Source organism: Eptatretus burgeri, chromosome 13 (genome assembly GCF_056783735.1).
Source record: "Eptatretus burgeri isolate ZD-2024b chromosome 13, Ebu_testis_v1, whole genome shotgun sequence".
NCBI lineage: Eukaryota > Metazoa > Chordata > Myxini > Myxiniformes > Myxinidae > Eptatretus > Eptatretus burgeri.
In genome coordinates this window covers 54,235,963-54,261,929 of record NC_140973.1, presented here as the reverse complement: position 1 = coordinate 54,261,929, position 25,967 = coordinate 54,235,963, and the positions used below count along the sequence as shown (strand labels likewise).

Sequence of the window (25,967 nt, the reverse complement as noted above, 5' to 3'; positions counted from 1 at the left end):
AATCAGTCTCGTCGCAAAAAATATGTAAATGCTTGTTCATTACACAATTTACATGACATCAAATAAACCGCTGCGCGTATAATTAGTTGAAAAACGAAGTCGTGGTTTGGTGGCCCGTTTACTCGCTTTTCGTAATCGCCATTATTCAGCGTTATGTGAACGATGGCGATTTACGTGGCTCGCTCTTTAGGCACAGGCTCGTTCGGCGTTTGTTTTTCCGCTTTTTAACGAATTCTGTGTGTTCTTTACCCTTAGCACACGGGGATTAACGAGCACGCCAAGATGCGCGGGCGCTTCGCACGCGCGTTGGGAGTCACACTCGCTCAATTCTCCGCGAACACGCGCTTTGCCTTCACTCTGGTCTCGACGTGTTTGGTGTGAATGTTAAAACCATCGCTTTTCCTCTTCCACTTGCTCTCAATGCAAGACGAGCCCCTTTCTGCCATTGGCACGGCAGCTCGGTGCACGTGCAACACCTTGCGATGCACGTTGTCCGCCGAACTGTCGGATCGACACGAGCATGCTCCGCATTGTTGTGTGTGTGTGTGTGAGTCCATGTGTGTAGCCTATACATGATCGTTTGTGTCTGTGTGTTTGTTGTTTGGGTGTGTGTCGTGTCTAGGGTATACGCTTACACACACACACACACACACACACACACACACACACACACACACACACACACACACACACACACACACACACACACACACACACACACACACATCACCGGTTTCCGAACAAAACAGACACCAGCAACACAATGTCTATGTATCGCAATGCGCGTGATGTCTGCTTCAGGTCGACATCACCATGACACCGACGACAATCGATATTTGTATTCCTAAGCTGGTGTTTCAAATCGTGTAAAAACTTTCAAACACGACGCCGGAGTCATTTGCATGACCCACGTCCTCCTCAAGGCTCGTAATTGTGCATTTTCATTCATTATTGTGAAGCTCAGTGTCATTATATAACCTTTGTTTTGTCCTAGAAACACCATAAATATGTAGAGGTAAGCTCGATTCATGCAAATTGCAATTCCGCGCAGAGCAAAGCAGAAATACAGAACTCAAAAGGCTCACACACCAGCACATCTCTGGATTAAAGGGCAGCTTTGTGTTGGACCTCCACATCGATATATCTAGTATATCTACAGATGTTGACACAAAAATAGCAGACACAAATAAAGACAGATTAAGTTGCTGAATTGCCACTGAGGAAGGAAACATGATTCTTACCTGCTTGCTGTGAGCTTTGTGTTGGGTATTGCGAAATCCGCTTTGTGAGCTGCACTCGGACACACTGTAGTGCTCCGAGCTGGTGGATGAGCGCTTGGAATTGCACTCTCCCACGATTCCCACGAAAGTGTTCTCCGCCGGAAGCTCCTGCACCACGTTTTGGTTCTTGGAGAGCGGTGGGGTCTGGCCGTTGGGTGACACGGGTGCTTGTGGGGATGTGGACCGATAATGCTTTGCCAAGTCCGGACTATCAGTCCCTCCGTCTGGACGGAACGTGTTGTGTCTCGGTATGGTTCGGCAGTCGACCTCCAATTCCTCCAAAGTTTCATTTATGGTCTGATATGTGGGGTCATCCGCCTTGGACTCCTCAATGGTTACAATACTGTAGGGCGCAGTTTTCACCTGGCCATGCTGATTCTGTTGGCGCTTCTTCTTCTTCCTGCGGTGCTTATTCTTTTTGTCTTGCTGGCTGGGTGAGAGCCAATTTTCATTCTCTTTGGTCCTACACACGCCATTTTTTGCTCGACTACCACGGCAGCGCAGAAAAAACACCACTATGACCACCAAAATTACCACAACCATTGCCCCGGCAACCATGGCAATTATGATGGTGTAGTGGTTGATGTCTGAGACAGCCAAGCCGTCACCTGTGATGTCCACGGTGAGAGGCATTTTCATGCTCCTCGCGATGAGATCTCGCACGTATGACACGTTGCCAATGGTTTCGTTGACAAACAGGTTAACAAGGACGATGGAATAAAGCGACTCTGGAAAGCCTGCATCATTGACGCGCACGACCAGTCGGTGGATCCCTTGATGCTCCGGAGATAACTGCTTCTGGAGTGTGATGTTACCAGTGTGCACATCGATTGTGAAAAGTTTGAAAGGATTGCCCCCCACGATGCTGTATGAAAGCTCAGCGTTGATTCCGGTGTCACCATCCTTTGCTAGCACCTCGGCCACCATCGTGCCAGGAGCTACTTTTGGATGAACCAACCGATATGAGGCATTAGATGGTGGCAGCAGAACTGTGGGGGCATTATCGTTAATATCCATGATGAAAATCGTCACCTTGGCCAAAGCCGTGCGAGGTGGCTCTCCGGCATCAACTGCCTGGACCTCGAATGTGTATGATGCTTGTTGCTCTCTGTCGAATGTGATGTTGGATTGAATCATCCCAGTTACCGGGTTGATGGTGAATATATCATGGTTTCCTACCAGAGAGAAAGTTACCAATGCGTTCTTTCCCTCGTCTGCATCTGTCACACTAATTACACCTACAGTGCCATAGCGGTGAAGGTTCTCTGACAAGAAAAAGTCGAATTTTTTATTGTTGAACTTGGGAGGGTTGTCGTTCTTATCAAGAGTGCGAATTACAATGGTCGTGTTACTCTCCAATGTTGGATCTCCCCCATCTCTCGCTATTACGGTGAACTTGTACTCACTCTGGGTCTCTCTGTCGAGAGGTTCTGTAGCTGAGAGGACCCCGGTTCGAGGATTGACTCGGAATATGTGTGGCGCCTTGGGTCCGAGGAAGTACACCGTTTGCGCATTGTCTCCACTGTCTCGATCGGAAGCCGATAAGGTCAATATCTCAGCTCCTGGAGCATTGTTTTCATAAATGGAAGCTTCGACTATCCCCTTGTCAAAGATCGGTGCATTGTCATTTTCGTCGCGCAACCTCACGGTCACCGTGGCACTACTCGAGAACCTGGGTAGACCCGTATCTGTGGCCATCAGTTTGATGTGGTATTCATTCTGCCTCTCGTAGTCTAAAAACCCCGCTGTTTCCAGAAGAAACTGGTTTTCGTGGTTCTGGTACGCTGGTTTCAACTGAAAAGGAACATTTCCTTCGATGTGGCACGTGACCTTGCTGTTCTGTTTCACGTCCGGGTCACTCACCTCGATTAGCGCGATGGGCGTATCGGGTGGCGCCGCTTCGGATAGCAGGATTACCCCATTCACCGCAGACTCAATGTTGTGCACGGTTATGTCCGGAGGGTTGTCATTCACATCACTGATGGACACAGTCACGGTGGCGGTGGCAGGAACAGGGTTCGGACCCTTGTCTATTGCCAAGATTACAAGTCGATAAAGAGCTACATCCTCACGATCGAGTGGACCACGCACCACAATGACTCCAGTTCGATTGTCCAATTGGAAGAGGCGCCGTGCAGATGGGGACACGCGTGCGCTGTACGTGTACACAATCTCGGCATTGGCACCCATGTCAGCATCGTTAGCATGCAATTGAATCACAGGAGTACCGAGCGGAGTATTCTCAGGAATCTTCACCTCGATCTGAGACTGTTCAAAGATCGGGTGGTTGTCGTTCACGTCTGTGATGAGGACCCGAATGAGCGCGGTGCTGGAGCGAGGTGGAGAGCCTCCGTCCTCTGCCCGGAGTCTCATCTCGTAAACATCTTTGCGTTCACGGTCCAGGTTGGAGCGGATGAGCAGCTGTGGAGACATCTCTCCGTCGGATCCCTCAATTACTTCCATGGTGAATGCGTTTCCGGTCTCGGAGAGACCGTAGTGTTGAATTTTATTCAAACCCACATCAGGATCGCTGGCTGCTGGCAGTGAAAAGCGACTGCCCACAGGCATGTTTTCTGGAATTGACAGATTCACGACCGACGATGGGAAACTCGGTGAGTGGTCATTAATATCTTCAATAAGGATCTTGACCTTGATCAAGCGGAAAAACTGGTTCGGTAGCACGACCACCTGAATCTCATAGTAGCAGCCACTGCCTTCATCTGTGGACTCTGGGCAGAGCTGCTCACGATCAATGCGCCGCTGTGTGGTGAGTAGCTCGCCCGTGTTGTTTCTCACGTGTACTAGTGGAGGGCCTTCATACTTGGAAACAATCTTGAAAAGGAGGTTGGGACTGATGCCACGTAGGTTCAGATCACTTGCCAAGTTGCCGATGAGCTTGCCCGCAGAAAGCTCCTCCGGGATTCGGTAGCTGTACTCTTCAGCCAGCGCGACTCTCGCCTGCACCATGAGCAGAATCAGCGCATAATATGCTCGAGTGATCGCCATGGTCGGTACCCGCAGAATGTGCTGAGCGACACTCTGGCCGGAGCCGCACTGCCGCGTCTGCAAACGCCCCCGCCCGCTCCGTGTACAATTTATGGTGAAAAGGAGGCAGAGCAGGGCAGGTGCTTCAAAAAGGCAGGGACGTATATCGCGCACTGCGCTTTCAACAAGAATCAGTAAAGGTAATACGTGTTCGATTCGATGAATGTGGGCATTCAGGTCTTCATAAGAAGATGCTCCAGCATCACTTTTCCAAATCACACATGAACGTTGCTCTGAATAGCAACCGCTGCCACGGGGACATCACATTTGGGTGGCAAGCCCAACGGGAGCCCTCTATTCGCAGAGAGCAGAGCGCCGTGAACATGATGAGCCCAGAGGCTTTGTCAAGGGAACTGGTTCCAGAACAATCCGCAAATGGGCGACCAAGTTATACAAGCCGGCGCCGGCTCACCTTTAAGATGTGCAGACGGTGCGGCTGCGCGTTCACGGCACTGTGGAAAGTGCTTACGGGCAAAGCACCGTGGGGTTACGAGTGATGAATGTGCTCTATCCGAGAGCAGCTCTGTGCTTGAACAGCACTTCCAGTAGTGCCTCGGAGAAGCCGCAAAGACAGGTCGGAGCACCCGTACTTGGCCAATGCGACTCCCGCATACTCCGCTGTCCCGTCACAGATTTTCGACTGCTCTCGTCCACCGTCCTCGACACTCAGGGTGACGTCGCAAGGAGATACAGCTGATGTTGTAAAAAGGATATCGGTCGTGTAGTAAAGACGATTCAGACGTAAAACGTGTCCCGCGTGTGGAGACGCCAATGCGGATGGCACAAGACGAAGTGTTTCTGCTCCGGACCAGCCCCCCACCCCTTCTCCTTCATGCCACTTCCTCACATCCGAGCCAAATTCCTTCTTTGCACTCCTTTCTGCTTGCGTCTCCCTTACTCTTGTTTTTATCGGGTGACGGCTCTGCAAACGCAGCGTGTGCGGTTGCTCTGAAGCGACCTGTCCCCTCGATCGCGGCCACTTGAGTCGTGGCCGCCAGTCAGGCGCCAGCACGACGCAGCGAGTCAAGGCATCTACCCTTCTCTTCTCACTGACTGGGCTTTCGCTCTCTGCTTTTGCTGCTCACTGCTCGCTCGTTAGTGATGAGGCGAGGACTCGGCAGAGGCAGGCGAGGCGCGCCTCTACCGGACCGATCCAATGTGAATACAGATGAGTCGCTCCGCTGCGTTTTCTCCCTCCCGCTCATCCAACCCCCTCCCTCCCAGCCGCTCATTGCTTCCCAGGCCTCAATCCCCTTGCCCCCCCCCCAGCACTGCCTCCAATCTTAGCACCCCCATCCATGCTTTCCGTGCTGTCCTCCTCCCTCATTCAGGCCTCCCACAGACCGCCCTCAAATGGGCACTGCGCCAAGCGTCATCAACAAGTTCCAAAGCCATTTTCCCTATCAGCCCCTCAATAGCCACCACCGTTCGCGCTCCTGTGGTCTCCGTCCTTCAGTAATTAACGCATTGACGTTGCTGCTCAGACCACTTACTATTTCTTGGCGCCACGTGGAGTTAGAACCTCGTTTGAGAAACTGTCACATGCATATCCACCATGACCCCTCGAGAAAGAATCTCGGAGTCGATTCGGCAAGCATATAATATAATGGCAATATATATATAACACACACACACACACACACACACACACACACACACACACACACACACACACACACACACACACACACACACACACACACACACACGCACACTCCTGATTCACCATACTTTGCAACAGCCGGTACTGCCGAAACAGTTTTCTGGGTGGATTGCCGTTGCCTTCCCTGCCGTAGTCAGTACAGGAGTTTGTAATTTGTTCATTTTGCCGGCGATAGCTCGCCTACTCTTCGTGAAGGGCATCGTCGGATCTTTAATGTCCACCAACTAATGCCGGCAGACGGGATGCCAGTTTAATGTCCATCCGAGGGATGGCACACACATTGATGAATCACACTGCCTGTGAAACATCAGGATGACAGTTTATAGCTGGGTCAGGATTCAAACCCAGGTTAGACAAATTGGAGGAGAATGTGCATACCTCTCGGCCATCCTATCAGCAGTGAGAATGACCAAGTGTAGTGAGAATGATCAAGTGTAGTGAGAATGACCAAGTGTAGTGAGAATGACCAAGTGTAATGGGATTGACAATGTGCAGTGAGAACTAGATATCCATGATCGCAAAGTGATCGCCAAGGGTAAGCCGTCCTGGCTTACCCTTGGTGATCCCTCGTGACTTACCTTGTCCCACAATCCAATGATGGCACATTTTGTTCAGACCGCCATATGACCTTGACCTTCAATATATAGGGATACAGTGCAAACTAGAAGGGCACTCGGGAGAGCACATACCTCCGCCCCGCAATGCCTGATCCACGAGAACATATTGGGCCCAATACATTTTTGAAATATCATGCTATATATCGTTTGTGATGGTGAAGAATCACTTTAAAAATTAAATAAGTATCGTATCCAGTTCCAGATTCAGATCTTCACCAAAATCGAATCAATTCGTCTTTGTCTCACACCCAATGTGTCCACCAAGTTTTGTCAGAATCCATCCACAACTTTTTGAGATATCGTGCGATATATCATTTTTCACCCCATCTCTTAATGGTGAAGAATCACTTTAGAAATTCTAGTAGTCGGATCTGGATCCGGATCTTCACCAAAATCTAATCAGTTCATCCTTGTCACACACTAAACCTGTCCACCAAATTTCATCCGGATCTGTCAACAAACTTTTGGAGATATCCTGCACACAGACAGACAGACAAACAGACAGACAGGGGTGAAAACATAACCTCCTTCTCCTTCGGTGGGAGAGGGAATTAAGAAAATGTGTTGTCATCTAAAATCTATCCATAAAACTCAACATCATTAAAACTGGAGGAAAATTATTCAAGTTATGATTTAATTTTAATGTGTTTTTTGTTAATTAGGTCAAAATCCGAAAAAATTAGATCAACAACACAAATCAAATATCAAATATACATTATTATGATGCAAGATCATTTTGAAAGGCCAAGCGGTCTGAGATACCACATTGGCAAAGTTGAGCAATGACAAAAAATGCATTTTTTTGCAGACCACCATTGACCTTTAACTCAGAGGGGTATGATGTAAATTAAGCATGAAGGTGACTTGATCGAGGCTATCTAAAGAGGACAATTTCGTTCTGATTGGCCAAACCTTAGTCAAGTTAAAGTGTAAAATGTTAAAATGGCTATAATTGGGTCATGACTTTAAAATCAGGTCAAGATCAAAAAACAATGTCATGCTTTTATTCCCATTATTAACGCAAAATTTCATTTCGAAAGCCTCAGCTGGCTCCAACATCCAGCTCAGAAATTGATACAGCTCAGAAATTGGGAATGTTGGGAATGCAGGAATAATTTTTTTTTCTAAATAATGGTTTAGTACTCTTATGGTTTTAAGAAGCTCTGTGGTACCACTAAAAATTGGGGCAAACTCGAAAAAATTTGAAACAAACCATACAACAGCTAAAAGCCTCCCCCATCATGTAGGAGGAGGCTTAACTATAACAGCACTCAATAGAGCTCACTCTGTTTGCCAACTATGACTAGTACGTCCGCTAGGCTGAACAGCTTAGACTTTTGTATCACACTGATCAGCATCATGACCTGAAGAAAATCGAATTGGCTTGTTCTTGTCACCTGTCTAACTCATCCACCATGTTTTGTCGTAACCCATCCACAACTTTTTGAGATATCGTGGTATATAACCTTTTTGGCCCTAACTCTCAATTGTGGAGAATCTCTAAAAATTCTAGGATCCAGATCCAGATCTTCACCAAAATTTAAACAATTCGTCCTTGTCAAACACCCAACATGCCCGACAAGTTTCGTCCGAACCCATTGACATATCATGCTATACATACATATCGTTTTTGACCTTATCTCTTAATGGTGAAGAATCACTTGAAAACATAAAAAAATATATATTCTCGTATTTCTTCTTGCACTCCCATCACTTCCAATTAAGGAAATAAGACTGTTTTTGCATGAATAAGGTTCCTAGTGTAACATGTGTTGTTTTGTTCAATGCAAACTAAAGTACACACTATTTGATGAAACCCACACATTTCTGCATTATAATAGTGAATAGGAATAAAAAGTATGCAAAACGTGTTCAGAACAACCTCTTGTGTCAAAAATGCTTCTATTAAGTGCACAAAACAATACAGATCATCACCAAAAATCGAATACATTTTTCTTCGTCACACATCAAACCTGTCCACTAAGTTTCGTCCAAATCCGTCCATAACTTTTTGAGATATCCTGCTAACAGACAGACAGACAGACAGATGAAAAATCACTCATAGAGTGACACTTGGCAAAATAGACCAAAGTAGAATGACACTTGGAAAGCACATACCTCCACCAGGCTGAAGTGTTTACATTTTGTATCCCACCGATAGGCTGGATCAGAACCAAAATCAAATCGGCTTGTTCTTGTCACCTAACCAACTCATCCTCCTAGTTTTGTCATAACTCGCCCATAACTTTTTGAGATATAATGATATAAGCCTAAATAGTTTTTAGCCCCATCCCTCAATTTTAGAAATTAGGCCTATGTTGACCTTCTAAACTCAAAAATAATTGGTATTTGAATTCATTGACCTGATATGCAAATCCTGTTTAAATTTCAAGTCAATCGGGTGAAAATTGACAATTTTAGAAATCCGGTCCAAGTTGACCTCGCAAAACTTTGTCGCTTCACCATCACAGGGATGGTGCCTACAATCTGCAAAAGTTTCAGAATGATCGGCTAAGTGGTTTGGGCTGAAGGCAAGTGGACAGAAAACCAAACTAAACTAACAGATCAACATACTTGACAAAAAAATTTTTTGCCAAGTAACAAGCAGGAGTGAAACATAACCTCCGTCAACCTTAGTGGAGGTAATTACCAAATGTATAAAGAAAATATATAAGTGAAGTGAGAATCCCTCGTCATTGCTCGTTGGTCTAAATATAACGGTGTTATAACTTTGTCGAAATGTTTGCGTCATCAGAAAAGGTTTTGGCCCGTACAAATATGATTTTGACAACGTGTTACACAGTTACCAAATTTAGTGATTCCAAACTAGAAATACTCGTATAGTTGCCTAATATGACTAGTATTCTAAATGGTCCCATGTAAAACAACATGGGATCTTGAATGCTGGCAGATGGAGCAGCCAGTAATACCATATCTGGGAAGCACCAATCTAACCATTTATAGTTTGGTTGGGAATCGAACCCAGATTAGACAGCTCAAAGGAAAGTGCACTACCTGCACTCCCTCTGTCACAATTGATGATTTAGATTTTAGAACTACAAATACATAATAACGAAGAGCCCTGAACGTGTGTGATTGGTGTTGGCATGGACCACATTCATCTGTAATCCACCAGGGGCATGTGTCGCCTACAACTCATGTGCAAGTTTGATGGAATTTCTCACCACAGCAAAACTACGTCAGAAACTTTATAAAGTACACAATTACCAAGGATGTGGTATGTGCTTCATGCAATTTCCACGGCGACCCTCTTGATGAGAAGACAATGGCTGTTCGGTGTTTTTTTGGCCCAAAATCAGGTTTACGATGACGAAAGCCACAGGTCGGGTTGTAAAGGTATAATGTGACGTGAAATGAGAGACAAAGGACAAAGGAGTGTGAACGGTGGTCATTTGAGGATTGCACTCTGAAGGTCATATGGGGATAAAACCCCTCCTGAAACCATTGAGTTCTCAGCATCATGAGAAGGTAATGCTCCCTGAAAGATCCTGTGACCCAACGACCATGTAAAGATTGCTTTATTTATGGGAATCTTCGCACGTCGAGTGTTCCGTCTTCTCACAGGGCATCAACAGCTGATGCACATGGATTAATAGTTCATACTCCACGCTAATCAAACCGATTCCTCATTTTATTCCTTTAACCACCACCAGTTTTTGTACAATCCAATCCGCTCGGCAAATTATTACAACAATTAGTATCTCACATTTTAATACCAAAAACGCTCTGGATACCTCTCTCAGCCGGCGGTGACTTACAGATTAGTCCACAAAGTTGGTATACGGCTTCCGAGGTGACGTTTATGAAACACTAATCTTTGTGATGCCAATGTGATCAGCGAACTTGGAGAGATGCAACAAGCAATATAAACGAATGGGGCAGCTGTAATTGGCTCAACAACCGCGTGCGATTTGGGGTCGCCTCGAGATCCCCGCATGGTTTTGGATCGGCTCGAGATTCCCGTGCAGTTTGGGATTGGCTCAAGATTCCTGCGCGGTTTGGAATCGGCTTAAGATCCCCATGCAGTGTGGGATCGGCTCGAGATCCCTGCGCGGTTTGGGATTGGCTGGAGATACCCATGCGGTTTGGGGTCGGTTTGAAATTCCCATGCGGTTTGGGATCAGCTTGAGATCCCCGTGCAGTTTAAGAACGGCTCGAGATTCCCGTGCGGTTTGGAGTCAGTTTGAAATTCCCATGCGGTTTGGGATCAGCTTGAGATCCCCGTGCAGTTTAAGAACGGCTCGAGATTCCCGTGCGGTTTGGAGTCAGTTTGAGATTCCCATGCGGTTTGGGATCAGCTTGAGATCCCCGTGCAGTTTAAGAACGGCTCGAGATTCCCGTGCGGTTTGGGGTCAGTTTGAGATTCCCTTGCGGTTTGGGGTCGGTTTGAGATTTCCGCTCGGTTTGGGATTGGGTCGACAGGTACACAATTTGGGATCGGCTTGAGATCCCCGTGTAGTGTGGGATCGGCTCGAGATCCCTGCTGGGTTTGGGATCGGCTCAAGATCCCTGCGCGGTTTGGGATCGACTCAAGATACCCACGCGGTTTGGGGTCGGTTTGAGATTCCAATGTGGTTTGGGGTCGGTTTGAGATTTCCACTCGGTTTGGGATTGGGTCGACAGGTACACAATTTGGGATTGGCTTGAATCTTGTGTTCTTTTTCTGCTCTGCAAAAAAAACATTTCTGTAGAAATTCTACAGAGCTCAATAGTTCTGCAAGATTCAATAGTACAAATTCTACAGAATCATTTTTGGAGGGTATCGTTGCTGTGATTTGCGGAGCGATGAGTACTCAACTGCGTTAAGCGCCACCAGCATTTAGCACCGCTTACATATGGCTGCTCAACCAGCAGTTTAGCTTGCACTTTAGAACGCGGTAAATGCGGACGCAGTGGTGGGTGGGGTTAGCATGTCAGAAGTGTGGAGCACCGAGTCCGATCGGAGAGAAGAACGAAGTGTGAGAGGCAGAAGCGACGTGAGGAATCCTCCCAGCTCATTGACGGGCTAGTTCACAACTACTTTATAACATACCTGAGTTGAGTCCATATGATATCGTCAGAGCTGTGCCACCCTATGGCGATACCCTGAACACCTCTGGTGTGTGCTCTGTCTACAGTCCACCCACAACCGCGGATGCCTTTTAGGCGTAGCTGAAGTGTTGGGGTACCGCCTTGTAGGCGAGGCAGAAGCATCGCAGGTGTGACCCGAAGCCAAACAGCATGAGGGAAGGACAATGCTCTGAGTGTCTGCAGAGTGTGAAATGAACAGCAGGTGGCAGAGCATCGCCCATTGTGACTAAGCAGCGAGGGAGCAGCAGCCCCAAGGCCCAATCACCCAACCCACCCACCCTTAATACCAGTCAGATACCTGACTGTCCCACTAACTTCCCTGCTTAGCTGACATCGTGCCAGAAATTGTTTATCGAACAATTATTATAATAGAGGAGCGAGATTTTTTTCTTTTTATCAATGTGCAAAACCATGGATACATCATTCTCAGAACTGACCTGCTCGAGCTCGTGTGTTCACGTGGTATCCTCAAGCTATGTTTTTTGAGTGTGTTGGTGAAACTGCCACTAATTCATCATTTTGATGCATGGAAAATGGTTTGTGCACATAACCTCATTTGTTGATATACTGTCTTTCCTATTAGGTTATGAATCCATGTTCCAGTAAACAAAGGACAACACAGCTTATAAGTCCGGTTTATTGTCCTTATTGAGGTAGTACAGGTAACTGAGTCCTTATCGAGGTAGTACAGGTAACTGAGTCCTTATTACCTCCATTGACAAAGGTGGACGGAGATTATGTTTTCACCTCTATCTGTTTGTCTCTGTCTGTTACTTCGTGGAATCGAAGATTTGCAAGTATATTGGTTGGTCTGGTCTGTCATTTGGTCTGTTTGTTTGTCTGTATGTCAATCGCCGACAAGTCACATTTTTACTCCGATCTTCAAGAAACATAAACCACCTCATAGAGGTAATGACACGCTGGAATCCTATTATTTTAAAGCTCAATTGGTTAAAAAGTCAAGGTCACATAAATCGTCAATTTTCATCCAATTCACTCAATCTCTATGTACTGTATCTACAGTGCTTTCAGAGAGTATTCACACCCCTCCACTTTTGTCACATTTTGTTGTTACAACCTCAATTTAAATTTTTTGTCACCGATCTACACAAAATACCCCATAATGACAAAGTGAAAACATGTTTTTAGAATTTTTTTACAAATTCATGAAAAATGAAAAGCTGAAATGTCTTGTGTCAATAAGTATTCAACTCCCTAAGTCAATACTTTGTGGAAGTTCCTTTGGCACTGATTACAGCTTCGAGTCTTCTTGGGTATGTTTGTATCAGTTTTGCACATCTAGATTTAGGGATTTTCTCCCATTCTTCCTTGCAGATTTGCTCAAGCTCTGATAAGTTGGATGGGGAGTGTCTGTGAACAGAAATCTTCAAGTCTTTCCACAGATTCTCAATGAGATTCAAGTCTGGGCTTTGGCCAGGCCACTCAAGGAGTTTCAGGTTCTTGTTCTGAAGCCATTCCAGTGTTGTTTTGGCTGGATGATTGGGGTCATTGTCCTGTTGGAATGTAAATCTTCACCACAGTCTGAGGTCTTTTGTATTCTGAAGCAGGTTCTCCTCAATGATTTGCCTGTATTTTGCTCCATTCATTGTTCCCTCTATTCTTACAAGTCTTCTAGTCTCTGCTGCTGAAAAGCATCCCTATAGCATGATGCTGCCACCACCATGCTTCACCGTAGAGGTGGTGTTAAATGGGTGATGAGCTGTGCTCGGTTTCCACCAGACGTAGGAGCTTTGCATTCAGGCCAGAGTTCAATTTTCATCTCATCAGACCACAGAATCTTTTTCCTCGTGCTCTCAGAGTCTTTCGCGTGCCTTTATGCAAACTCAAGGGATCCTGCCATGTGCCTTTTTCTCAGGAGTGGAGTATATATATATATATATATATATATATATATATATATATATATATATATATATATATATATATATATATATATATATATATATACATACACTGTATCTAAAACCGAAAAACATGGTGAACCCTCGTCGAGGTGAAGCCTTGGTTGACCCAAGTGAGTGTGTTTATCAATTATTTACTACTTGCAAGTGAGTACGTGTACTAATTAATTATTATTGGACCTTGACATTGTCTTTAATTACGGACAATTGGGACATACCTTTTCAACATTTAGATCTTTCGAGCCCTTACACTTTTTTGATCCCTTGGACCTTTTTGACCCTTTGGACCTTTTAATACCCTTTTGACCTGACCACTCTTGAGTTTAGAATGCTTAGACACCATTGACCCTTTGGACCCATCGACCCTATTTAGATACTTTCGACCTTTTAGAAAGCCTGGTGTTGGCTTAGTGGTTCGGGTGGCGACTTGGGATCCTATGGTCCTGAGTTCAAGCCCCGTTGGGCCGCTGAGTTAATACACCAGGAGGTTGATTCAGCCTGTCATCCTTCCGAGGTCAGCAAAATGAGTACCAGTGCACTAGTAAGGGGGACACTGCATCAGCGGCATAGCCGCGTCCCAACCAATGATGCAACTAGCAGCCACAGACTGCACTCGATAGAGAGGGAGACCTTCGTGACCCTTGAAACCCTTTAGACTCCTGAAGACCTTTACACCCTTTAGACCCATGAGGCTCCTTCACACTCCTTCGACCCTTTAGACGTGTAACTACTGTTGAAACAATATCGAAACAAAGACAGTGCCTGATCCCTTTCGACACGTTATATCTTTTAGACTCTTAAAACCACTAAGACCCTCAAGATCCTTCAGACCCCAAATACCTTTTATAACTCTTAAAGGTACTTAAGACCCCTAAAACCTTGAAGACAAATGTATATCCTATTCGGACCATTCTACAACCATGTAGATCCCGTTAGATCCTTTAGACCTATAACACCCTTAAGATACTGTAAGACTACACTAGAACATTTAGACCCTTAAAAAAAACTTCAGAACCAGAAGACCCTTTAAACTTCATTAGTCTTAAGACTCCTAAGACCCTGTAGACCTTGTTAGACCTTTTAGAACCCTGAAGAGACCAAAGACCGGATAACTACTGTTGGAACATACGCTTTAGATACCTTGGACCTTTTGAACCATTATAGACCCTTTGGCCCTTTTAAGACCCTTTTGACCCCCCTTAGATCATTTAGACTCCTGAAGGCATTCACACCCTTTAGACCCCTTGACCATCCATCCATCGGGACCATACTCTGTACAGAGCGTTATTGCTGCCTAAACAGTCTCCTTGGCTATTGGACACAATCCTAGACAGGTCGCCAGAACAAAAAAGGTTACCAGCAAGCTGGCACTCATTTTGCCGACCTCGGAAGGATGACAGGCACAGTCAACCCCATCTGGTATTAATTCAACAGAAAGGTGTGGGATTTGAACTCAGTATCTTCAGATTCCAAAACCACCACCCTAACCATAAAGCCAACACCACGCATACCCCTTGACCATTAGACCCATTTGACCCCTTTAGACACAAACTAATATTGTAAAATACCCTTTAAATATTTAGACAGCTTAAGATGCTTATAGACCATTATAGACCCTTTGGAAGACTTGTAACCTTTTGACCTGTAGACCCGTTAGACCCCTTTAGATGCACACCCCATCAACATCCATATAGTCTTCTTGCAACATAAAGCTAGACTGTACTTTTTGTCAGCAAGTAATGTGCAATCTCCACTCACCAGGAGGCTGGGTACTCCACATGGTGGAACAGAATTTGCACATTATGTCACCGAATTGGTCCGCCAATCAAAACCTGGAAGCATGTTGTTTATTTGGATATCACAAGTGTCCTGCTATGCACAACATCTTTCATGTTATTTGCGGAAATCGAAGATTTAAACCAATCTTCACGAAACTTCACCACATGGTAGAGTTTGTCATAAGGAAGAAGCCCATTGTTTTTGCTGTTAAAAGGTCAACATAGGCCAAAGGTCAGCAACTTTGGTGAGGTTTCTAAATTCCTCAATTTTCATCCTACTGATAAGATATTTGAGGAGGATATATATTTCAGGTTACTGAATTCAACGACCAATTATTTTTGAGGTCAACAGAGACCAAAAGTTCAACATAGGCCAAAAAGTTGACATAATCCATCTCTTGATTTTCTCATCATCTCGAGTTGCTTCATCTCTTGATAAGTTTTTCTCATCTCTTGTTGCTTCAGATCTTCATTGGTTCGCCCCTCTCCATGTGATTGCAGAAGTTGTGCCATGTCAGCTTCTTCCACCTCATCAAAACCTGCTTCATTGGTCAAGCTGAGGATAATTTTCTTGATAGCGAGGACAACATCTTTAAATCCTATCAAGTCAATGACACATTCAGGGAACAACTTCCACCACACACCATTCATGCACACCTGAATAACTTCAGCCCTGGACCCATTGACGTTATCAATGCACAGCTCAGTGTATATAAGCCCAATACTGCACATACTCTGGGTGGGCTTACACACCAGTATTTAAGGTATGGCTGATACACCTGCATTTATGGTATGGTTTATGCTGTAGCATTATTAAAACGAGGAAAACCATTAGTTTGGTAATAAATTCGAGGTAAAACGATGTTATAAGGGAAAGGTGAATGACTTTAGAGGAGTATGTTCTCTAATAGATCAGTGACTACAAAACAAAACAATGTTAAGTGAGGACTAACTTTATAACACGATACCTCAAAACGTTGTGGACGGATTCTGACAAAACTTGGTGGAGGAGTTGGGTAGGTGACAAGACTAAGCTGATTAGATGTTGGTGAAGGTCCGGATGCAGATCTGATGGATCAGTGGGATACAAAATGTGAACTGCTCAGCCTGGTGGAGGTATGATGCACTTGACCGAGTTCTCATTCAGGTATGCAGTAAAAATGGATGTACAGAACCATTGCAATGCCTTCGATGTCTCCTTAATACAGTGTCATATAAAATATTTGGTCCTCTCATCAGCTGAGGTTTGAGCACAATTTGAGTTAAATGGGAAATGGACTTGGAAACAAAGAAGGATGTGGGTTCAAACCTGCCTGAGGCAGTACTTTTAGCAAATTAAGTCGAAAGTTCTGCAAACTGAGATGCATGTCCCTTTTGTTATTGCAACATGCTGCAAAGTGAGCTCATCACAATAGATTCACCATCTCGCTATCGAACTGCAACGAAGAAAACCCAGCGGAATCATGAACAAACCTGGTCGGGTCTACACATGAGACCATTTCACACTTTTTTTCTTGACTTTCAATGCCCTAAGAGCAGATTGAGGATGTGCATTGAAATGATGGTTATAAAAGACAGGGCTGCCAACATATTCATCAAACCAAATGTACACTTAAATGAATGGTGTATTGTATAATTATATGTAACAAAGTAATTATAACAGTCAAACCTAATGTGTGAATGGGCAACGCTCCAAATGGGTTTGCTTAGCATTACCTTACACTTTCACTCGTTTACTTTTCTGAACATCCTTGACACCTTATTTCAGTCGTTTGTCTTTTCAGCTGTTCTCCTAATGTCTCCAAAGCACTTCACCTCTTATGGAAAACATTGAAAAAAATTTCAATAAGAGTTAATTGGTCGCAAAATATTATGCAGAGTCTGCTATAAAGGCTCAATCTAATCTCCGGTTGTGAGCTCACATTTTAATTGGGCCAATGAAGGTCCTACAACGGTTATAGACTAGAAGATTAACTAATGGGTCCATAAGATAACACCCAGTACTCGACCGAATTGGTACCATTTCAGATGTATGAACTTGTGGGAGCATAACACAGGATCTTTAACATCCACAAGTAAATTCAAGAAGATGGGATGGTAGGCTTAAAGGTATGTTACCCTTCCCCTCTTTCAAGTTCTCCTTGTGCACAAAGAGGTGTTTCAAGATGCCGCTCCCTGCTGTAGGTACTTCAACAAACATTAGTTTTTGACGTCAGCTCTATATGCACTGGGCTGAAAAAGACGAGAGTGAAGGCTAATTGGTATTGAGAGACTGGTAGACCATTAGAATATGGACATTGATAAGAATGAAAAATATGCAAAACAAGTAACAAAGACATAAAATGTCATAGCCCCCGTTGTTTCAGTAATTTTGTTGTACAGAGTAAAAGGGCTCGTCCATATATATATATATATATATATATATATATATATATATATATATATATATATATATATATATATATATATCTTCTTCTTCTTCTTTCGGCTGCTCCCGTTAGGGGTCGCCACAGCGGATCATCCATTATGATCCGCATAGTGATTTGGCACATGTTTTACGCCGGATGCCCTTCCTGACGCAACCCTGGTCGCCTCTTACGACACAGGGATATGGTACACCTATTTTAACCGGGGTATACACCGGCCCAGTATACTGGTACTCATTTCGCCGACCTCGGAAGGATGACAGGCTGAGTCAACCCCCTGGTGTATTAATTCAGTGGCTCAACGGGGCTTGAACTCAGGACCTCTTGGATCCCAAGCCGCTGCCCTAACCACTGCGCCAACACCAGGCTAGTATATATATATATATATATATATATATATATATATATATATATATATATATATATATATATATATATATATATATATATATATATATATATATATATATATATATATATATGTACAACTACAATGTACACCAGTCTACCAATCAGCCATGTTTGATCAGATCGCAAAATAAAGTGAGGGGCACGTGTATGCCATCATTTGCTGTGATTATGCCAAGCTTGAACAAAATCAGAACCTGCATTTCTCAGAAATGGTTGGGGACACATTTAAGTAACAAAATGACCACCAGTCAGACATCTTGGATCTGATCTCCAAAAAAATGACATCCTTATACAAGCCATCATTGCTAATCTGTGTGCCAAGGTTGAAAAACATTGGTAAATGAATGTCCTAGAAATGGTTGAGGACGTGCTCAACATTGGATTTTTTTTTACAACTAAAATGGCCGCCAGTCGGCCATCTTGGATATGACCTCGAAAAAAAATGGCATGCATATGTAAACCATCATTCGTTATCTGTCTGCCAAGTTTTAACAAGATCGGTAAATGCATGTCCAAGAAATGGTTGAGGACATATTCAACACCGGGTTTTTTTTTACAACTAAAATGGCCGCCAGTCGGCCATCTAGGATCTGATCTCGAAAAGAAAATGCCGTGCATATGGAAACCACCATTCATTATCTGTCCACTGAGGTTTAACAAGATCGGTAAATGCATGTCCGAGAAATGGTTTAGGACGTATTTGACACCGGGTATATATATTTTTACAACTAAAATGGCCGTCAGTCGGCCATCTTGGATCTGATGTCGAAAAAAAATGATGTGCATAGGTATGCCATCATGTTTTGTCATTGTTCTGAGTACAAGTAAATTCGGTCCATACATGTCCGATATATGGTTACAGACGCACACGCACGCACACACACGAAAATCAGGACCAAATCCACAAGCCCCCTCAGTCCAACGGGGGCTAATAATGAAGCATTATCCTTCCAAAAGTCATGGGATACTCGATTTATTAATGATACCAAACAATATATGATGTGAGCGTTTAGTCGTTTGTACGATCTGACCTTACCCTAATCACTGCCTGGACCCTCATTCTAACATCTGATGCAAATTTTCGGGAGGGTAGTGGTGGGATTATCCACCATTCCTTGCACGGTGGCATGCAATCCCCAAACTCATCCATGATTGATGTTCCAACTCGTCACATAGACCGTGCCCTCAAACTCAGACAATGTGTCGCTGTACTCATCACTCCACAAAACTTGTTTCCACGTTACAAGGCCCCAATAAACCCGCTCAGTGCAGCATGCAACCCCGTGCGTTGAACGTGCTGATGTGAGGCCTGTGTGCACTTTCTCTTCTGGGTTGTTCAATGGAGTTCAAAGCTACACTGGTGCTTCCACGACACCCCAATGACAACACAACGTTGATATTTTCAAATCATTTCACTATGATGTGATTAAAAAGTCACATCTGTTGTGACGATTTTGGGACAGATGATTTATAATTGTTCAAATTTGATTACAGTCGTCCTTATGGAAATGCCTACTTTCTGAAAGGCAATCATCATGACTCATTGAAACTCCATTAACTCCTTACTCTTCGACATGATGCTCTGAAACTGAGCTGATGTCTGACGATTTAGAATGTCTCTTGATGATATTCATAGTTAGACAAATCAAAGAAAACGTGGACAATATTCAAAACTGGAAAGCAGCATCCCTCGTTTTTGAGAGGATAGTTTATACATTTGCTCAGTAATTGAAACGATTTCAATTTGGTAGTGGAGATAAGTGAGACTGTGGGAGTAACATTAACTTTTGTTATGACCTTCATCATGGAATGATTCGTCAATTCAACGGATCTGAGGTTCACACGTGACGTGAACACCTGGCTGTGAATTTGTGTATGTGAAGGAAATGTTGCCAGAGAAGCAGCAACCGAGGTTGCAAGCAATGCAAATTGGTGTCAATGGACCACCCATGAAGAACAGACTACCTGATATCCATAGTTTAAGCTCTGCGAATTGCTATTAGTTCAGAGTGCAAGCGATAATTCACTTACTTTTCCTGAAAGCGACTGTGGGATATTTAGCATCCATCAATCAATGCTAGTAGATGGAATACCCAGCTTAACGGATGGACGGTGTGGGGAAACACCTTGCCTGCCTGCGAAGCACCAATCCAACAGTTTGTAGTCGTGTCTGGAATTGACCCAGACAGAAGTGCACTACCTCTGTACCATCTGGTCGGATATTGCCCTCTGTAGGCTCATTACAAAGATTTTTCAGTTGGCGAATCAAAATTAAATATCTATTATATAGCAATCAACTTAAATGTGTTGTTTGAATGCAGTCTTAACATTTCAGATAACAGAAATACAGTACTTCAGAAAAAAACTACACCAAGGATGCATACTGCATTGAGAAAAATCCATCTTTGATAATCATTTATACAATTCTTGTACCTTATAAATAAGTACCTGCATTACTGTGTTGTGTAAAACTAGTATAAAGCCCATCAAAAATGACGGGTTGGAACAGTTTACTTTACGGTGCATTTGTGTGAGTGTGCCAAAGTTTGAAGCCTTGGCTTTGTGCCAGGTGTGCTTATATCTTCTTTATTTACTATTATACATCCTGCAAACGTAAATGAACACTCACTTTACTCTGCGTGCATTGCTCATCACGTGCAGTAAATTTCACCTCCCTGCGCCTTGTATTTATTGTTATTTTTTTTAAAACGCTTCTGCACACCGCCATTGAGGCCCAATTGCAAGTCACCGTCTACATTTCCAAAAGAAGAGATGCAATTACTCTTTCATGGAATTTATTTTTTGAGCTTTTTTAGTCCTGAAAAAATAGAGCATAGTGAACACAGTCATGTTAAAAGATTTGCCTTTAAAAATCTTCTTGAATCGTCCTTTTGAATGGGGGGCAGACATCACACAAACAAATACACAAACAAACATTGTGTTTTATATGGTCGATGTCTTGTTTATTTATTAGACAACCCACAAATGTAAATGAGCACTAGTTTTACTCTGCGCATATTACACATCACATGCAGCAAATTTCACCTCCCTGTGCCTTGTATTTTATTTTATTTTTTAACGCTTCTGTACACTGTCAAAGTCACCTGGTTGCAAGTCACTGTTTACATTTCCAAAAGAAGGGACATAATTACTCTTTAATTGAAAATATTTCTAAAGATTTTTTTATCCTGAACAAATGGAACATTGTGAACACAGTTGTGTAAAAAGATTGGCCTTTAAAACCCTTCTTAAATCATCTTTTTGAAGGGGGACTGACATCACACAAATAAATACACAAACACACATTGTGTTTTACATGGTAGATGGCAAATTGCAAAAAATAGGACCACTGGACGTGTAGCTTATCTGGGCCCTGGCCTAATGCTGTAACCAAAATTTGGAAGAGTTCTGACTGGTGGGTCTGGTGAGGAAGATTTTTGAAGGAATTTACGCGATTTTCTAAAAGTTTTACAAAGACCGCCATTTTAACACATTTTCGGTCATGTGATCGGCTTGACCTTCGCAATTTAACATCACGACCCTGTCCTAATGTTGTAACCCAAATTTGGTAGCATTCTGATGAGTGGGCCTCGAGAAGAAGATTTTTTAAAAGGAATTAATGTGATTTTCCCAAAAGTCGACGAAGTCGGCCATTTTTACATAATTCTAGTAACGTGATCCACATGACTTACACAATATAATTAACATCCCTACCCTACAATCATGTGGCAACCCAAATTTGTTCGCATTCTGACAGGTGGGTCTTGAGAAGAAGATTTTGGAAGGAATTTACACGACCACCATTTTGACACACTTCCGGTCATATGATCGGCTTGGCCACCACAATTTAACATCAGGACACTGTCCTAATGTTGCAACCCAAATTTGGTCGCATTCTAACTGGTGGGTCTGGAGAAGATTTTAAAAGAAATTTATGAAGTTGGCCATTTTGACCTACTTAAAGTCATGTGACCGGAAGGAGCTTTGCGATTCCCGTTACCAGTTAGAAGAGAAGAGGAAGGCTGCTGCAAAATTTCAGCTGGATTGGCCGAGTGGTTTGGCTGGAGATGTTGAAAAAGTAGACAGACGGATGGACGGTGCACGATGACAATACCTAATCTGGAATGTAAATTCCATAAAAGCTAAAAATAAACAACTCCCATAGGAGAAAAAGCAATCACAGCATAATGTAATGAACTGCAAGTCCAAAGAAAACTATAAATCTATAATCCACCCCAAAATGAGAATCGTGCGATCTGGGAAAAGGTAATGTGTACCACAGGTTGTATGTGAAAAGATGATGTGAATGTACCACGGATAGATGGGAAAAGCAAATGTGTACCACAGATAATTTTGGACAGATAATTGGATAATTGGACAGATAGACAGATAATTTTTGGACTGTGTATGACAGATACTCTGGGAAAAGTCCAGTAATAGTGGAAAACAATCCATGTATTTAATTCACGTTAATTAATCAGACAAGACCTGTGGGATCAGCTATGCATGAGGAAGTTTAATTTGCTTGGTTCATCTTTCCGAGCAATGTTTAACCTATTTGCAAATTACAAGGATTGTAAAAATCAGGTCACAGTGCCTATAGAAAGTCAACACCCGTTTTAAAAATTTCACCTTTTGTTGACTTGTAGCCTGGAATCAAATTGCATTAAATCAGACTTTTTTCACTTCATTTACACATCGTGACCCATAACTTCCAAATGAAAAACAAATTCTACAAATTTCAGAAAATTAATTAAAAATACAAAACTTGAATATCTTGGTTGGATAAGTTAATATTAATCATACTTAGTGGAATAATACCCCTGAGTTAATACTTGGTGGAAGCACCTTTGACAGCAATTGCAGCTGTGAGTCTGTTGAGATGGGTCTCTACCAACCTTGCACACCTTGATTGAGTAACGTTTTCCCATTCTTCTATACAAAACTGCTCAAGCTCAGTCAAGTTGTGTGGGGAGTGTTGATGGACAGCAATCTTCAAGTCATGCCACAGATTTTCGATTGGATTTAGGTCGGGGCTCTGACTGGGCCAATCAAGGACATTTATCTTTTTGTTCCTTAGCCACTCCAGTATAGCTTTCGCTGTGTGTTTTGGGTAATTGTCATGCTGAAAGGTGAACTTCCATCCCAATTTCAGTTTTCTTGCAGAGAGCAGCAGGTTTTCCTCTGGAATTTTTCTATATTTTACTCCATCCATTTTCCCTTCTATCCTGACAGTGCCCCAGTCCATGCTGATAAGAATCATACAATAACATGATGCCGACACCACCATGCTTCACAGTAGGGACGGTGTTCTTTGGGTGATGTGCTGTGTTGGGTTTGTGCCAAATGTAACGTTTTGCATTGAGGCCAAAAAGATCCATCTTGGTTTCGTCAGACCACAAAACTTTTTGTCACATGGTTTCAGAATCTCCGGAGTGGATTTTTGCATACCTCAAATGGGACTCAAGGTGGGGTTTTTTGAGTAATGGCTTCCTTCTTGCCAGCCTACAGTACAGACCAGACTTGTATCATGATTGGAATATTGTTGTCACATGCACACAGTGACCAGTCTTTGCCATAAAGGCCTGTACTCTTTCAAATTTTCCATTGGCCTCTTGGTGGCCTTTCTGATCAGTCTCCTCTTTGCTTGTTCATCCAGTTTTGGAGGAACAGCCTGATCTAGGCAGGGTCTTGGTGGTACCATATGTCTTCCACATCTTAATGATTGTCTTGACTGTGCTCCAAGGGATTTTCAAGGCCTTTGAAATATTTTTATACCTATCCCCTGATCTGTGTCTTTTCACAACTTTATCCCGGAGCTCTTTTGAAAGCTCCTTTGTGCTCATGGTCAAGTCTTTGCTGTGAAATGCTCAAACCAGCAGAAGAAACTGACAGGAACTGCTGATTTTATTCTGAAACAACCAGTCACGACAATTTAAAACAGGTTAGTAGGGTCATATGCAGGACTCCCGTGACCATGGAGAGCATAAGTTCGTTTGAGGATGGATTTTGGTACTTTGGGGTATTTAGAAAAAATGAGCTCCAATGCCCCTCCCAAAAGTGTGGGCAAAATCCCACCAGAGGGCAAAATCCAAAATGGCCACTGGCAGCCATCTTTGAAATTACACAATTACATAACTCTTGAGTAAAATAACTTACAGACATGAAATAAGTGTTGTTTTTTACTAATTTAATGACTAGGATTCCATTTCAGTGGTTATTTTCTCATTTTGCGGTAATCTTTAACATAAAATTCAAGATGGCTGCCAATGGCCATATTGAAAATTTGAAATTTTGTAGCTTTTTACTATTATAGTAATTATGCTGTTTATTTTGTCACAGGATAATGGATTTCTGCTCGCAAAAGACCACCGACTGCCACTACAACTGATCAGTCATCACATCACATCCCAACTGTTGAGTAACAAAATTAACTGAGTTCAGACTAACATGTCTGAAGAATCAACCAGTAGCAGAAGTTGCAACCCCCTCCTCAATGTGTGTTGCAATGTGGTGATCACATTGATCAAGAAGACTCACTTGATGGGATTTCCAGTGGAAAGTGGCAAAGCTTGCATGAAAAAGCAGCTAATTGGAGGGGGCAAGATAGGTTTGGCATGGTGTATGAGAGTGTCAACTGGGAAAAGGGACACAAAGGTCTTTACATGCACAAGGAATGTTACCTGTCTATTTCAAGCAAGAGAAAGCTTCAGCAAGCTGAAAAGCAAAAATCTGCATATAGTGAACAAAGCAGGTAACCCCTACAGTTGCAGTTCTCCAGGCAGTCTTTAAATACTGCGTTGGCCTTGTTTTTCCCTGACCTTTTCTGCTATTTGTGCTTGGAGAACAGTTCCTGTTTATTTGTTCACACTAGTTTCAGCTCGCTATTTTATTTCGTTGAGTTTGTTGGTTTCATGTTTTCTTTACACTTGCGCATTTTTATGCATAATTGGAGGTGCAAAATTAACAATTTAACTTCATTTGTTGTGTCTGCATTTGCCTCTTTGATCAACCCTGCTGTTTTATTGGGTTTGGATTTCCTCAAGTGATCTTGTGTTTGCTAGTTGTTACCACCACACATGAACTCAATACCTTGTTGTTGTTTTTCCTGTGTGTGCAGTGAATCTACGTCTGTGTCTGAGACCCTGAAATCTGCTGCTGCTGATCCCCTTCCAGCTCCTTCACCGAAACGTCTACGTTCGAGTATAGGGCATCTACATGATAAATACTTATGTGTCTGGTGCATGCGTCCAGAAGACAAAAAGCATCCTGGATGGAAATTAAATACTTTGTATCTTCGAAACCAAGAAAAGGCTTGGAACGTGTTTAAACAGCATACCGTGTTACTAGACGACATGGACATGAGATCGCATTCTCAAACTGATTGATGCCACACCTGACCCATTTGCAGCTGGGATACGATACCATCATCGCTGCTGGCTCAAGTACATCTCCAACAACAAGATTAACGATGAAAGGTATGAGCGGAATGATGAATAGGCTGCAAAAATGACCATAAAAATGAGTTAGAAACAAGCTCGATCATATTTTCAGGTCTGATGATGACCTCAAAATGCGCAAGTAACACCTGGAATTAATTTGTAGTCAAAAAGACACTTCATAATTCATGCCTGTATGTTAATTTACTCAAGATTTATTTATTTAAAAAAAAATCCAAGATGGCCACTGGCGGCCATTTTGGATTTCATAGTGAAGATGACCTCCAAGTCGACA

General features: G+C 43.2%; 1 protein-coding gene and 1 long non-coding RNA gene across 5 annotated transcripts in view; one reads left to right on the top strand and one right to left on the bottom strand.

Annotated features, from left to right (window-relative positions):
* PCDH9 (protocadherin 9) overlaps window positions 1-5,468 on the bottom strand; it is a 190,934-nt gene extending 185,466 nt beyond the window's left edge. The window contains exon 1 of one of the 4 annotated variants that reach the window (XR_015050783.1): window positions 1,242-5,467. Coding sequence is in view for 3 of the 4 variants with exons in the window: in XM_085852492.1 (XP_085708618.1) it covers window positions 1,242-4,286 (3,045 nt within the window). In the remaining variant the exon portion in view is untranslated. Of the gene's footprint in view, window positions 1-1,241 lie in introns of all 4 variants that reach the window. The other 3 variants (XM_085852492.1, XM_085852491.1, XM_085852490.1) reach the window with 3 other exon arrangements.
* LOC147014502 (uncharacterized) overlaps window positions 5,343-25,967 on the top strand; it is a 21,436-nt gene continuing 811 nt past the window's right edge. Inside the window, exons 1-2 of the long non-coding RNA XR_015050784.1 lie at window positions 5,343-5,483; window positions 25,354-25,967. The exon at window positions 25,354-25,967 is cut by the window's right edge and continues 811 nt beyond it. This is a non-coding gene — a long non-coding RNA (uncharacterized LOC147014502). The remainder of the gene's footprint in view (window positions 5,484-25,353) is intronic.